The 17,379-nt window shown below is 35.8% G+C and overlaps 1 protein-coding gene across 1 annotated transcript in view; it reads right to left on the bottom strand.

The window, feature by feature from the left end:
• Positions 1–1,212: 1,212 nt before the first annotated feature.
• The window catches only part of LOC123534385 (protein phosphatase 1F-like), a 33,709-nt gene continuing 17,542 nt past the window's right edge, over positions 1,213–17,379 (bottom strand). Inside the window, exons 5-7 of the mRNA XM_045316612.2 lie at positions 16,465–16,608; positions 16,117–16,213; positions 1,213–13,261 (exon numbers count right to left, since the gene is read on the bottom strand). Of these exons, the coding sequence (XP_045172547.2) occupies positions 11,736–13,261; positions 16,117–16,213; positions 16,465–16,608 (1,767 nt within the window). The 3' untranslated portion in view covers positions 1,213–11,735. The remainder of the gene's footprint in view (positions 13,262–16,116; positions 16,214–16,464; positions 16,609–17,379) is intronic.

The following is a 17,379-nucleotide window of genomic DNA, read 5'->3' as shown; positions in this document are numbered from 1 at the left end:
GGGGACCTCTGATTGTTACAGACAAGGACAGACGCCTAGTTAGAACCAGCAGCCTTCCGTAAGTCAGCTGGATGGCGTCCTCACATGAACAATTCTACACCCGATGCGGTTTGAACCCATATCTGTGAGGGGCAAGTGATTCAGCCAGCGACCTTGAACCACTGACGCCCAATCCTCGTCATAACAAGATCATTTCTAAATACTCACTGAAAACCTTTCAAACCCAAAATACCATCGGTTTTGGAATGTATGATAAAATTCACGTCAAGAAATCTTTATTTATTTGGGTTTTACGGCGCACCAACACAGTATAGGTTATATGGCGCCAAACACGACTACAAATTTTGGTTCCACATCTCATTTACATCGAAATAAAAACATGAGGTATGGAATCAAAATTTGCATACCTGCTGGAATCACAGAGTTACTGCAAAACCAAGTGTTAAGACCCTATTAGTCGCCTCTTGCGATCATGCAAGGGTAAGGCAGTGGTTCCAATTCTTTTCACACACAGATCGTCCCAGAACCACATGGGGCCAAGAAATCTTTAAGTACGGCCATAAATCCCTAGCAGACAATACCCAAAGGTTACATGAAATACCCCAAGACTACATGGAACCTTCTTAGACAAATTCCTAAAGGCTACATTAAACCCTCTAAGTCAAATTCCCAAACCCTACAAGAACACTCTTAGACAATTCCCAAAGGCTACATGAAACAATAATAAAATTCCCATCTCCAAGGCAAATTCCATGTGTCTACATGACACCCTCTTGGACAATTAACTCAAAGCTAGCACACAGTTTCTCATTTCCCACTGACACTCCAGTTGGAAACTAGATGGGTGTCCATAGTCACTGTACTTAGGTCCTTTTTATGCCTTTTTTTACTAAGTCAAGGGCCATGAGTCTGTTCTGTCTGTATGAGATCAAAATTAAAACCCCCCGTGCACTGCTTCACTGACATGCTGAATAACAATCCCGTGAGGTTTGAGGACTCTGGGTCAAATACTTTTTGAGAGGTGAACGACACAAAATGGGATGGATGGACGGACGGACAAGGGCAACTCTTAGTGCCCCCCACCCCCCATCCCAATTTTTTTTTTTTTTTGTGGGGGTGGAGGGGGGAGGGTCTTACCTCGGGCAAGTATGTAAGATCCTTATAGTCTACTGTGGCTGACGGAGATGGACTAACAGAACACCTAACACAATATAAGATTGTCATTTTATTAACAAAAGTATAGGAATCTTAACACAGTGATTAGTGTGTATTTTGAGTAGAAATGACAGGTTTCTTCATTGATAAATGATTAAATACGATATATTATATCTAAGACCAATACAGTGAAACTCACCCTACATGCGCAAAACTCTAGTCCAATTCAATGTTTAGCTGTCTCATTTGAAACAGACTATACTCAACTCATGTTAATTAAACTTTCACTGAAACCTTGTTCAATCTTTCCTAAACGTGTAATGCCATTAAAAAGAGCTTACACCCTTCAAAACAACCAACTAAAATACCTATCTTTATATCAAAAATTATGAAACAGTCCTGCAATACATTAAAGTGTGTATCAGTCTATCTAAACTGTGCATTATTTCATTAAAAGCAGGCACCATGGTAGAACCACCAATCTTCCGTAAGCCAGCTGGATGGCTTCCTCACAAGAAGAATTCTATGCCCCAAGTGAGGCTTGAACCCACACCGATGACGGGCAAGTATTCAGTATTTATATTATAAAAACATTTTAAAAGTCTTAAGCTATATCAAAACAAAACAAGTTGCCTCTGAACAATTTCAAACATGTTACATTTTCACATGTTTCACTGTATATCTGGAAAGAAAAGGCATTAATATCTGTACAACAATTGTGACCCGTGTTAACTCCATATGCAACTAAAAATATTAGCAAATACTTTGCTTAAGCTCTACTTACTACACGTCAATGCTGGCGCTAAATTCAAAGCTGATGAAAATACAGGATACTTGTAACCTTTGTCAATGTTATGTGCAGTGATCTCCCCTTACAGTAATACAATGTTAGTGGAGGTAACTGCTGCCATAAGTTCAAACCTCTGTTAAGGGACACTCTCAAGAGCAAACACCTCTCTACAATGGCTGATACTTTTTTTCCCATTAAATAAAATCTTTCATATTTTCTCAGTGGCTTCATTGACAGGTTATCCTGTATTTCCATTTTATTGTGTGTATATCTTTAATGTTTTTGAACACATTGTTAGATTGTTTTAAGATGTAAAGCGCTGACATCCTGTTTTTGCGAAGCATATTTACAGCAAATAACAATGGCTAATGCTTGAAAATTAATGATCAGTATATTAGTTTATTTCACTGAAATTCTATTAATTCCACTAAATAATGTAAGTTTAAGTTAATTTCAATTCTAATATATACTAACAATTTAAGTATAAGTAAAATCAACAAATTCTACAAGATATAAGTCTTTGTAAATACATACATGCTCTGTAAGTTATATATAGAGGGCGATCACAAAAGCTCATCTTCGAGCACTTCGTACTCAGGTGAGCTAAAAATACACTTTTGGACGTCTAATGTATGCATAAACCACCCTCATCCCACCAGGGTGTACTAAACAAGAGCTGTCCGTAAGACAGCCAAGCTCGACTATTCGAAATATTGTCACAGAAGCAGGAAGTTATTATCCAAAATGTTAAATATCAAAAGAGTTTTAAGTTCGAAACGGGACATAATTTGACCAAAATGCATATCAGAGTTATGGGACTTGATGCTATCAACTAGTTTAATAACCCCGAAGAAACATGTTAAGTTTCAATTCCATATCTGCATTAGTTTTGGAGATAGTAACTTGCATGTAAAACTTTAACCAGAATTTTCTAAGTCCAAAAGGGGGCATAATTTGCTCAAAATACATGTTAAGAGTTATGGAACTTGACCCAGTGAGGTTGGTAACTGACCTAGAAAAAGAATAAATAAGTTTCAAAGCTATATGCCTTTTGGTAATAGCTGTATGTACTTGCACGCAAAACTTTAACCAGGATTTTCTAAGTCCAAAAAGGGGCATAATTTGCCCAAAATACATGTCAGAGTTATGGGACTTGATTCTATCAACTAGTTTTATAACCCCGAAGACACATGTGAAGTTTCAATTTAATATCTGCATTAGTTTTGGAGATAGTAACTTGCATGTAAAACTTTAACCAGAATTTTCTAAATCCAAAAGGGGGCATAATTTGCTCAAAATACATGTCAGAGTTATGGGACTTGACCCAGTGAGGTAGGTAATTGATCTAGAAAAAGAAAAAATAAGTTTCAAATCAATATGCCTTTTAGTAATAGCTGTATGTACTTGCACGCAAAACTTTAACCAGGATTTTCTAAGTCCAAAAGGGGGCATAATTTGCTCAAAATACATGTCAGAGTTATGGGACTTGACCCAGTGAGGTAGGTAATTGATCTAGAAAAAGAAAAAATAAGTTTCAAATCAATATGCCTTTTAGTAATAGCTGTATGTACTTGCATGCAAAACTTTAACCAGAATTTTCTAAGTCCAAAAGGGGGCATAATTTGGCCAAAATACATGTCAGAGTTATGGGACTTGACCCAGTGAGGTAGGTAATTGATCTAGAAAAAGAAAAAATAAGTTTCAAATCTATATGCCTTTTAGTAATAGCTGTATGTACTTGCACGCAAAACTTTAACCAAAATTTTCTAAGTACAAAAGGGGGCATAATTTGGCCAAAAGGAAGGTCAGAGTTATGGGACTTGGTGCTATCAACTAGTTTTATAACCCCGAAGACACATGTGAAGTTTCAATTCAATATCTGCATTAGTTTTGGAGATAGTAACTTGCATGTAAAACTTTAACCAGAATTTTCTAAGTCCAAAAGGGGGCATAATTTGCTCAAAATACATGTTAGAGTTATGGAACTTGACCCAGTGAGGTTGGTAATTGACCTAGAAAAAGAAAAAATAAGTTTCAAAGCTATATGCCTTTAAATGATAGCTGTATGTACTTGCATGCAAAAACTTAACCAAGGTGTGACGCCGACGCCGACGCCAGGGTGAGTAGAATAGCTAGACTATTCTTCGAATAGTCGAGCTAAAAATACACTTTTGGACGTCTAATGTACGCATAAACCACCCTCATCCCACCAGGGTGTACTAAAAATACACTTTTGGATGTCTAAAGTATGCATAACCACCCTCATCCCACCAGGGTGTACTAAAAATACACTTTTGGACGTCTAATGTATGCATAACCCACCCTCATCCCACCAGGGTGTAATAAAAAGTACACTTTTGGATGTCTAATGTAAGCATAACACTCGCCCCCCTCCCCACCCCAACACCTATACCCCATTCCATCAGCATATACTCAAAAATACAAGTTCAGATGTGTAGTGTATGTATGTATAGCACTAAGAGATTAGTAGGATAGACACTGTACAACACACACACCTGTGATTATACTTCAAACAGTTGTCAGGAATACTCACAAATATCTGGATTGCATACGTAACATGTGAAACAGATTTCGGATGACCTTCGTATTTAACAAAGTATCAAAGTAAAAATATCCATTCAGAGAAACTTGCTGTGCGTGCAAAGACATACAGGAGAGAGCATATCACTTCAAACACTCTTCACATGTATACGAGTTTTTCTGTGGAAATGCCATCACGTTTTATGTACTATTAAAAAAATACTTACATAAACACTTAGCCACTGTTTACATGCCATTTCAATTTTACATTTAATCCAAGACTACAATTTCTGTTAAATAAAAATTACAAAACACTTATATACATACAATAACATATATAAGATTACTTCTATCAAAACTTATTATGTAATATACTAATACAATATTATTATAAACACCTCCTTTACCATGTATAATCTCGCCTGTGAAAATGAAGTTACCCATGTTAAGAATTTCCAACATCTAGCACAACATACAGCACACATAATTGAGCCGTGCCATGGGAAAACCAACATAGTGGATTTGCGACCAGCATGGATCCAGACCAGCCTGCGCATCCGCGCAGTCTGGTCAGGATCCATGCTGGTCACTAACGGTTTCTCTAATTGCAGTAGGCTTTAAAAGCGAACAGCATGGATCCTGACCAGACTGCGCGGATGCGCAGGCTGGTCTGGATCCATGCTAATCGCAAACCCACTATGTTGGTTTTCCCATGGCATGGCTCATATCAATAACTTACACCACTCACATCTATCACCATGATGGACACTAGCTGTATATCCTTAAACTTTTAACCTGTTAAAATGTGTATTACTACAAACTTAGTGTCATTTTCGCCTCGAACTTTTAACTTATACTTTATAGCACATAGCCTGTGCTTACAAATGCATAATGGTATGTGCATCACTTGAACATACATGTTCATATCATTTTCATTAATTCTTTTAATTTGGGTAGTAAGTTAATGTACACCCAATTTATTACTATGATGTGAATTGTTTAGAAATACACTCTAAGATTTTTGCTCTGATTACATCAGAAAAAGAGTAATGGATAGTCCTCGAAATAAAAAAAAACACAACAAAAGACTAGTAGAAAGAAGACTAGCACATAATACAATATTACAATAGTTAACAAGAGCACCGCCGTGCGGGTGCTGATGCTCATCTGATTTTTTTGTATAATAGAAAAATTGTCCTACCCATGATTTTCTAAGTCCAAAAAGGACCATAATTCTTGCAAAAAGCAGGATGGAGTTATATTTCTTGATGTACAGAGTCAGCTTATGATGGTGAACAACTATTGCAAGTTTCAAAGCAATAGCTTTGATAGTTTATGAGAAAAGCTGACCTAAACATAAAACTTAACCAAGAAATCTGATTTTTTCTAAGTCCAAAAGGGGCCATAATTCTTGCAAAAAGCAAGATGGAGTTATGTTTCTTGCTGTACAGGGTCAGCTATTGATGGTGAACAACTATTGCAAGTTTCAAAGCAATAACTTTGATAGTTTAGGAGAAAAGCTGACCTAAACATAAAACTTAACCAGGCAACGCCGACGCCGATCAAGTGATGACAATAACTCATCATTTTTTTTTAAAAAATCAGATGAGTTAACAATATATATTGAACTAAACACCTCACTTCATGCCTTTTTTCAAAGTTTACCAAGGGAAGGGAGACAACTCTACCTTTCAAATATGGCAAAATTATGTACTTTTTAACATGTACATTAACCAGACATAGATGGTTAAGAAGAACTACGATAAAACAAAAATCTGGCATGAATTATACTGGCAATTTATATGGAATATATTCTGGATAAAGGGCCTTGGTACATAAAGTTCTAAGTATTAACAAGAGAGCACTTATTTATTAAGTTAACTTAATGTTGGCATATGAAGATCTTTTAATAGATTAACATAAACAAAACAAAATTTATTTAAGAACAATTTTAAGACTTTAACAACATTCCTGTACAAATCAAATGAACACCAAAATGGACCAACACTTTATTAAACTTAAGGTATCCGATCCACAAATAGGTAACATTTTTGATGCCTGGTGACCCCATGTTATTTTGGTATCTTTTGAAAGAGATGTATCTGCTGAACAAGAATTAGTAAATAAGATGACCATAAATAATATACATGAATCCTTACAGTCATGTTTTTGACTGCAAAATGATAAATTTTACCCTGTAATAACTGGATTTCTGTTGAAATATCACTGAAAACAATCAAGTAAAAAAATGAAAATTTTGTAACATATTTTTTTAATGTAATTTATATTTTTTTCTTTTTCGGTAGACAATACACTTTCAAATGATACCAAAATTATAGGAGTTTACCATATCTGATATATTTCAATAGCACAGTTATACAGAACTTGCTTATTTGTGGATCGGATACCATAATCCAAAATAGGCAAAATATTTTTGACATAACTTATGACATAACTTCAAATACCATCATAACTTCAATTATGTCATCATCATAATTTAAATTTTCTGATAATCAGGGTCATTGCTCATTACCTCTAGTCTAAAAATAAGATCATGGCTTCTGATTGTTGAAAAAAAAAACTCAGTTAATTCTGCCTGACTTGACTTTTGTTTTATAATAAATTAATACCACTAAAACTTCATGTAGCTGGATAATGTACGGGCATGCAAAATTTCATACTTTGTGCCAATTCAACAATTACATAGCAAACGAAATAATTCAGCATTTTTCAAGAATTAATCAATTCTGCAGGATCCTTTGGAAGCATAGAATGCAACCAAGCAGAATAATAGCAGACTCTGTTTGACTGAGTCTGTTCATGACAGGTAACCCCTCATGTCCGCTAGCACTGGCTTAAGTGGAACTCTATTACACATGTATTGAATGAACTCCATAATCCAAACAAAAGGACCAGAAAATATAACAACACTTAGTCTAAATTATTGACCTTAAGCTCTGACTTACAGCTGTGGTGAATACTGGCGCTGATTTATATTCTATTATAAGGAAGTGGACCAGTAATGGCAAACACAGCAAAATTACAGATTATCAGTGTGCGATTTCGACAATCTCCCATTTTTTATGGAAGATTTAAAGTACACATTGTGCAACATATATGTCCAATGAATGCCGCAGTTACTAAATGGAAACCAAATGGTTCTTATGAGTGGCACGAGCAAAAAAATATACCACCTCTCCATTAAAGGGGTCCATTACAAATACAAACATGTCATAATTAAAATATATGGACATGCAAACTTAAAACTAACAAAATAATTTACACTTGGCCTATAAAATCAATAACATAAGAATAGTCTAGAATTAAAAGTCAAGGTTTTCAAAAGAGACCAATCACTCTGAAAGTTAGTTACTGAGATAACAATAAATAAAATAAACATTAAAAGCATGCAAATAAAAAAGTACAAATACATAAAGCACACAGCACTATATAAATATCTAATTCTAAACTAAATTTTTATTTTTCCCCTCAAATCATCAATTCACATTTGTGCCATATTTCAATATGTTTCTGTATTGGATACCATGTATTCCATACTTGATACAGAAATAACTTTGATTCAAATCTCAAATCTAAGTGTCCCCTCCCCCCACACAAAAAGAATTTCGGCTTGCACAAAAAAAATATCTAAGTAACGTCTACTTGCTAGCAGATTCAGCATATCTTTTAATAAACATAGTAACATGTCTATTTGTTTAAACAAAACTACATGTATATGTTACATTTACTGGCCAAAGTGATTCAAAAACAGCAAGAGGCTGATATTTTATTACTCTGCTTAAAAAATGAGGTGAAACTCGTATAAGTTACTAATTACAGTTCTAAGAATGGAACATTTTCCATGTATCAAAAATTTTCAGCCTATGTTAAATAAATAACCGGCAAGATGTATCCCTGTACCTCACGTCTTAACCTTTAGCCTGCTGTCGGCAAGTGATTCTGCCTTTGCGACCAGCGCAGATCAAGATGTGCAGGCTGATCATGGTCTGCGCTGTTTGCTATTCAGTCAGTAAATTTTCAGTGAAAACCCCTTTGAATAATAAATGGTACTGCTCAAATTGAATGATGGACCAGTCCATTTAGAAATTTAGCAGGCTAAAGGTTAACTGACTGGATAACTGTTAACCTTCTACAAGTGAGCTACATTGTGTCCTTACGACTATTATCTTTCATTATGAAAGCCTTTAACTTTACTCAGAAACTTACAAAAGCATTTTACACTGTCTAGCCAACTGCTGTAAGTTAAGCCCTGACAAAAATATTTTGCCTGGTTCTGGAATATTCAAAATCACGGAACACTTTCTCAAACTTTACATTAAGTCAAACATTATTAAACAAGAGGACCATGATGGTCCTGAATCGCTCACCTATCCCCACATGACCCAGTGTTGAACTGAGTATGACGTCGTTATTTCTATTATTTGACAAAGTGACCTAGTTTTTGAGCACATGTGACCTAGATATCATCAAGATAAAAAATTCTGACCAATTTTCATGAAGATCCATTGAAAAATATGGCCTCTAGAGAGGTCACAAGCTTTTTCTATTATTTGACCTAATGACCTAGTTTTTGAAGGCACGTGACCCACTTTTAAACTTGACCTAGATATCATCAAGGTGAACATTCTCACCAATTTTCATGAAGATCTCGTGAAAAATATGGCCTCTAGAGAGGTCACAAGGTTTTTCTATTTTCCAACCTACTGACCTATTTTTTGACCGCACATGACCCAGTTACGAACCTGACCTAGATATCATCAAGCTGAACATTCTCACCAGTTTTCATGAAGATCCATTGAGAAATATGGCCTCTAGAGAGGTCACAAGGTTTTTCTATTTTTAGACCTACTGACCTAGTTTTTGACCCCACGTGACCCAGTTTCGAACCTGACCTAGATATCATCAAGGTAAACATTCTGACCAATATTCATGAAGATCTCATGAAAAATATGGCCTCTAGAGAGGTCACAAGGTGTTTCTATTTTTAGATCTACTGACCTAGTTTTTAACCCCACGTGACCCAGTTTCGAACCTGATCTAGATATCATCAAGGTAAACATTCTGACCAATTTTCCTGAAGATCCATTGAAAAATATGGCCTCTAGAGAGGTCACAAGGTTTTTCTATTTTTAGACCTACTGATCTAGTTTTTGATCCAACATGACCCAGTATCAAACTTGACCTAGATATCATCAAGGTGAACATTCTGACCAATACTCATGAAGATCTTATGAAAAATATGGCCTCTAGAGAGGTCACAAGGTCTTTCTATTTTTAGATCTACTGACCTAGTTTTTGACCCCACGTGACCCGGTTACGAACTTGACCTAGATATCATTAAGGTGAACATTCTGACCAATTTTCATGAAGATCTTGTGAAATATATGGCCTCTAGAGAGGTCACAAGGTTTTTCTATTTTTAGACCTACTGACCTAGTTTTTGATGGCACATGACCCAGTTTCGAACCTGACCTAGATATCATCAAGGTGAACATTCTGACCAATTTTCATAAAGATCCCATGAAAAATGTGACCTCTAGAGTGGTCACAAGCAAAAGTTTACGGACGCACGCACGCACGCACGGACGGACGGACGACGGATGCCGCGCGATCACAAAAGCTCACCTTGTCACTTTGTGACAGGTGAGCTAAAAACAACGTTCGTGTATATTTAACATACGCTCGTAGGTACCTACCTAGGAAATTTCTTAAATACCAAAGAACAGATATCCATTGAATCAAAAAGCATCTTAACACAAACATTTAAAATAATCACAGGTATTTCATGGCACACACTAAATTTTTGTTTTAAAGCTTTCTAGAATCAAAACAGAGGGATTTTCTGAACTCTCAAAACAGAAAATTACAAGTAAGTTGAGATGTAACGAATGTAAACTTTTCGGCTGTTTCTACACTGGATTAGTTGTCCAATTTTATCTCTTTAACTATGTTGAAACTTCCTATCAGATTAAAAACATGTAATTGTACTCTGTAAATAATATATTATGGACAATAGATTATGCTTAATAACATTTCAGTCATGAATATATAACCTATACTTAGTATACATTAAACGATATATAGTAACAAATTTAATTTAAAATTACAAACGTCAGCGTGTTCCGACGTACACGTAATATAGCAACATACTAAAAAGGTCAATAAACGATTGAGGTGCACCTTTTAGCCACAAATGGAACACCTTGTTTCACAACAGCTTGTGGGATAAAGCCTTCAAGCCGTTATTGCACTAGATGTGGTATTAGGATCAGAAGGCACACTGCAGATGTTTATCAACCTCTTAATGACCCAATTTCAGAAACAAATAATCAAGTTAATAAATATATGGATTGATCTCCGTTTTCGGCACCATCAGTATGTACTGATAGTCACCTGACCTACCACTCTTTCTGATTTTTACCCTAATAAACTAACAACTTCACTTAAACAACTTCACTTAAAACATAGGAACTGGATGACATTTCTATATTCAAATGTCTTCAATCTGAGTTAACTAACTTTGCACAGAAAACAGCAATTTGGATAGTATATGCAATATAAGCATTGACGATAACAAGAGCTGTCCGTAAGACAGCCAGTGCTCGACTATTCGAATTGTTGTCCCAGAAGCAGGAATATTACACTAATGTTAAAATATCTAAAGAGTTTCAATCCAGTATCTGCATTAGTTTTGGAGATAGTAACTTGCATGCAAAACTTTAACCAGAAGTCCAAAAGGGGGCATAATTTACCAAAATACATGTCAGAGTTATGGGACTTGATGCAATCCACTAGTTTTATAACCCCGAAGGCACATGTGAAGTTTCAATTCAATATCTGCATTAGTTTTGCAGATAGTAATTTGCATGTAAAACTTTAACCAGAATTTTCTAAGTCCAAAAAGAGGGCATAATTTGCCCAAAATACATGTCAGAATTATGGCACTTGACCCAGTGAGGTTGGTAATTGACCTAGAAAAAGAAAATATAAGTTTCAAAGTTATGTGCCTTTAAATGATAGCCATATGTACTTGCATGCAAAACTTTAACCAAGGTGTGATGCCGACACAGACACCGACGCCAGGATGAGTAGAACAGCTAGACTATTCTTTGAATAGTCGAGCTAAAAATGTACAAATCTGGGAGAATTTTTATCCTACATTTATGGTATATAAACGTAACATTATCTGGATAGTATCACATTCGGATATACTTAATCAATAAACAAACTAATGTTGCCTGGCCCAGTGCAACTTATTGCTAACAAATGGTGTTGGTGGTGTTTCATATACAACACTTGTAATTGGTTTTAATGGCTTTCTTGTACGCAGAGTTGTCTGGAACTTCTGCGACTCCGTTTGTAAACTAGCCTTGCTACCAAACACTGTGAAACCTGACAAATTTGACAAACTGTTGGAAGAAATTTTTGGTCGTGGAGGTGGCAAACTTTCCAGCTTACCATGTGACAGAGTCATGTTAGCGATTTCATGCACATTTTCAGTTGATGAATAAACTTGAGCAAATTTGTGTGTAGATTTGTCGGCAAGTCTTGGTGGTGCTTTGTTAGCAAGATTTAACTCCCCTGGCGTGGGGTGGCTTCCCTTGTTTGCCTTTGCTGCCATATTTAGACGGTGATTTTGTACACTGGCCTGATTCTTTCCAGTAAATGCCCAGCAGACAGGCGAACTAGCTTGACCTTTCTTTCTAGGATCTCTCCTTGTTCTTACACCTTCAGACTTTACTTTTTTAACTTTTTTCCGATTATGGCGTGCAGATAGTTCTTGTTCACCATGATGGAGTTCTGGTAACTTAATATAGTTCTCATTATTTTTACCCTGGTAACTATTCTCAAGTTTCCTACCTGTTGTGTTATTGTACACCGAATCTGCAATATCCTTGAGCAAGTAAGAGGAGTTTTGGTCATCTATTATCGACAGATCAATTGGTCCATCAACAAGTCTTGTATTAAATACACCGTAAGAATCCAAGTCTTCTTCTTTATACGGAGATTTTACCTGATTTGTATCTTTATGTTCTACTGTTTCTGTAAACACATCTCCACTACGTTGTTTACTTTGAGCATTATTATCCCTATCCCACACACCGTCCGTACTAATATCTACCATAATCTCTGGATTGGTGAGGTTCAATGGTCTAAGGCCGCTAATATCTTTATGATATGCTTCGTTGTCATGCGTATCACTAGATTCGCTATCTTCCTCGGCAACATTGTTTCCTGAGGTATCAAACTGTCCGTTCCATCCTTCCTCGTCTTCTGGTGAAAAAACAAACAACCTCTGCTGGCCGCTTATATTCCCACCAGATAAGTCCCTTTGTTGTTGTAGTCCATTAGAGTTTCCTCCCCTTCTGTTACTGGCATTAGAATTATCTCCCCCTGAATTACTATCACTGTTTCCCCCTGATCCGTTAGACCCCTGAGAATCACCAGCCAGAAAGTTAAAGAAACCAGCATCGGCGACTGGCTCGGTAACAGTGTCCCTGAAGAATACTACTATCACTGATATATTGTCCATTGACTCTCTATCTTTGGCATACTGCACTAAGTACTTAGCTACCCCGTGTCTATCGTTATTGCTCTCGAGAAGGAAGTTAAAGACAAGTTGCGGAAGTTCTTCCTCCGTAACAACATCCCATAATCCATCACACGCTAAAACCATGTACTCTTCTGTCCCGTCAAGCTCAATTTCCAGGACTTCTGCATCACTCGAGATGAAAGGTTTATATCCAACATCACCTGAAACATTTTGGAGTATTTAAAACATTTCTATTTAAGAATAAAACACAAAGGCTGATAAAAGCTGGATAACAAAACATAATAAAAATACAGGCAATAAGACCATCTCTCCCTGCTTTAAAATGTAACTACTGTCATTAACAAATACTGACTTTATGGCAAATTAATCTTTAATATCATTAAGTAACATTCCAATTCCAGGTACATTGTGTATTAGTATTATATTTTTATATTTAAGGATGCAGTATACCTTGTCACTACAACTGTTTCAAATTTATCAGAATGAAACCATTTATAGTGCTTTGTGTTAATAAATACAAAACTATTTCGGCAGCTAAAAAGTTTTGTTTACTTGTCTATGTCTGTTTCAGTAAACATTTCATCCATTTTTAAAGCAGAAATGTCATGACCTTGTAACAATATTTTATTATATTAAAATTAGAAGGAAAATATGGACACTTAACATTTTTTTGGTTATTTAGGTCACACTTATCAGTAGAAGTCTGACAAGTTGATAATTTTATTAATGTATGTATTCACTTTCTAGTAAAAGCTTGAAATCTATATTTTGTGTATACATGATGGTTTTCCACAGTTACACATTTTCAGCTGTTTCAAAGCAAGTTTTAATACAAGAGTTTTCCTATGGCTTCGAATTCTGTAGCATAAATTTTTTCTCTATGACCAGAACAGAGTATAAGGGTTTAAGTATCAGCAGAATATTAAACTCTTTACATTGCAATTTCCCAAATTTCAAAATTCTTAGTAACCATGACAACAGTGTCATTTAAAATGTCGTATATCTACTTTTTTTTTCATAAAAATTACTTAATATTTATTTTGTCCTCTTTCATGTAGTTTAATATAAACATTTTATTTTTAAAATAAGTAAAATATTCTCTCATAATCATTCATTCAAACAAGAGAGCCATGATGGCCCTAGATCGCTCACCCGAGTAACGCTGCTCAATTGAACAGATCTGGTAGATGTTTATACAAGGAAAATGTCTGTGAAATTATTTTGAAATGGTTCCTGTGTTTCCTGAAAATGTTTAGAAGTTTCTCCTAAATAAATATCAGGTAATGGGCAGGTAATGTGTATGTGTGTGTTTGCGGGGTGGGGATTGAGGCTGTTGGGTGGAGGGGGGAGGTGAGACATTGGGGGAATGATGTGATATGACAATATCAAACAAGAAGATATTTAAAGTTTACACTACATACATACAGGAAAGAGTGACCACACCCCTGCCTGCCATGTTTCTGACTAAACAGAATAATTTGTACAAACTTCAGAAAGGGTCACCCAAGAAACGTTTGTGTCAAATGATGTTAAAATTGGGCATGCTGTTCTGACAAGAAGATTTTAAAAGTTTCCAATATATACATATGGGGCTAAGTGGCAAAGCCTCCTGGCGACCATATTTTTTGACAAAATGAAAGGACCTGAACTGCATTGGTAGGAGCTCACACAAGGACCATTTGTGTGAAATTATCTTTAAATTTAAAATTTCACACAAGAAAATTTGAATAGTTTCCAATAAACACACACAGGGGAAAAGTGACCAAGCCCCATGGTGGCCATGTTTTTTGATGAAACAGAATAATCTGAACAAACTTGGTAGAGGGTTATATATGGACCATTTGTGTGAATTGTTTTCAAGACAGAACCAGCAGTTTAGGAGGAAATGTCATTTGAAGACTTATCTATTTTTAGCTCTGGCTGCCCTTATGTGCAACCAAGCGGAACCATTTGAAAAAGAAGAGGACCACCCAAGTAACATCCAAGCCAAGTTTTATCAACTTCCATCAAACAGTTTCAGAGAAGATGTTGTTTGAAGAGAAGTGCGGACGAACTGACAGATGACAGACAGTCAGCGATCACTGACAATAGCTCACCTGAGCACTTTTTGCTCAGGTGAGGTATCAAATATTGAAGCTTTAAATGAAAACAGCGGTTCCTCACACCAGTTCTTTACTTGAAAATATAAACGTAGTTTTACTAAAAATAGATTTACTAAGTAAAACCAGTGTTACACAATCCATTCCAGAAAGATTTCTTATATAACTGAAGCTGTATTGGAACCCTTAAGTGTTTTCATTATGTGAGCCGTGCCATGAGAAAACCAATATAGTGGCTTTGCGACCAGCATGGATCCAGACCAGCCTGCCCATCCGCGCAGTCTGGTCAGGATCCATGCTGTTTGCTAACAGTTTCTCTAATTCCAATAGGCTTTGAAAGCGAACAGCATGGATCCTGACCAGACTGCGCGGATGCGCAGGCTGGTCTGGATCCATGCTGGTTGCAAAGCCACTATGTTGGTTTTCTCATGGCACGGCTCATGTGTTCTAAAACTAGTCAGAAACGTCACAATGATCCAGCTTTTTTACAGTACTTTTTGAATAAGTAAGAAGAGATTTCATTAGGCCCATACAAATTTTTCACATACAGTCGAACTTCGTACGCTCAAAATTTTATAATTCTAACACAACCCTTTGCTTGCACTCACTGTCAGGTCATGGCAATATCACTACATACTGTGAAATCATTAAAATTCGCTTGCATGAAATTTGCGCAAACGTAAAAAAGGACTGTTTCGTGCGGGCTTTATTTCGCGCATTTTCAATTTATAAATAAAAAATAAAATTAAAAAATAATAGTACTGTCTTAAATTCGCGCATCGGTTCTAGCGCGAAAATGATTTCACAGTAATGTATATTGTTAGATGGCTTGAACAACCAATAACTCAAACAAATCTTGACGATCCCATTCGAGCGACAGATGTTCAACTGTTCTTTTTGTGAATAAAGAGTATGAATTTCAGTCCCTAGGTTATAATCGAGAACACAATGTGTACCTATAGCTCTTGATACTGCAAGGTTTCCTCCGACCCGCCATAAATCTCCCATCAACACCACAAGTCCACCTAGACCCTCAATCCTATCTCGTTCATCCTGAAATATTATACAGTAGAGTCTTTATAAGGGATAGCCAAAAAAGTGGTCTTTTAATATATTGGTCTCTTAATAGAATCTGGTAAATTTAGAATGACAAGTTATATGCTGAACTGGTTTGGTGGTCATTTAAACGTTCTCCTATCTTTAGTTTTGCTGACCCCTATGAGCAGAGGGTCAGAATGGTTTACACAAATCTGGTTAAGTATTGATGTTTTATACTAAAAAGAATTCCGTCACTTCATGGTTACCTGTCTGTCTGGTTTATGCGGCTCCATCCTGGTAACTACTTTGCCATTTTTTACTAAAGAAGCCTGTGAGTCTCCAAGCCAACTGAGGTATAATTTGTTGCCTCTAACAAGGGCTGTAACTGCTGTACAACCACTCCGCCATTTCTAAAAATGTATTTTCACAAAGTTAAGTAATGTGCAATACATGGTTATTTGAATAGCAAATTAGATGTTACTTAACTACAGTAAAATCATTTAATTTTGTGGGCATGAAATTTCATGGTTTTGGTCAAAACGGCAATTTCGTGGGGATATGAATTCGTGGATTACATCTTCACAACATAAAATGAATGGGAATTTTACTTGTTCATTGGGATTAAATTTCGTCGATTGACTTAACCATGAAATCCACAAAAATTAGTCCCCCATGAATATTAATGATTTTACAGTATACTGTTAGAATAACTGACATTTTGCCAGTACTGCCATGGGTTGCGTTTTCCAGTAAAAGCCATGACAATACCACCCCCCTCCCCCATCATCTTGAACTATGACAATTTCTCCTAAAATTATGCTCAAAAGTAAGTTTCAGTCTTTAATTACAATGCAGGAAGCTAGACCAAACAACAAACAACCAAGATGAAATTTTAGACAAAATTCAAATACTTTTAAAGGAATTTCCAATTACTATTTTTACTTTTTCAATGACTACTTTTTAAGAAACCTAATTTTGAAATCTTACTTTGAATAACTATTTATCAACTATTTTCAAAAAACAGTGCCAAAATTGAAATTGCACTACATATAAGCAGCTACAGAATGTGTTTACAGACATAAATGCTACCAGTGTATACCAAGATTGATAAATAAAGAAATACCATTATTTACTTTCAACCTTGTTTTTTTCTTTTTTTCAATTTCTTTTTGAAGTTTATA

This window comes from Mercenaria mercenaria, chromosome 12 (assembly GCF_021730395.1).
Source record: "Mercenaria mercenaria strain notata chromosome 12, MADL_Memer_1, whole genome shotgun sequence".
Lineage (NCBI taxonomy): Eukaryota > Metazoa > Mollusca > Bivalvia > Venerida > Veneridae > Mercenaria > Mercenaria mercenaria.
This window is presented reverse-complemented; position numbering and strand designations above follow the sequence as displayed.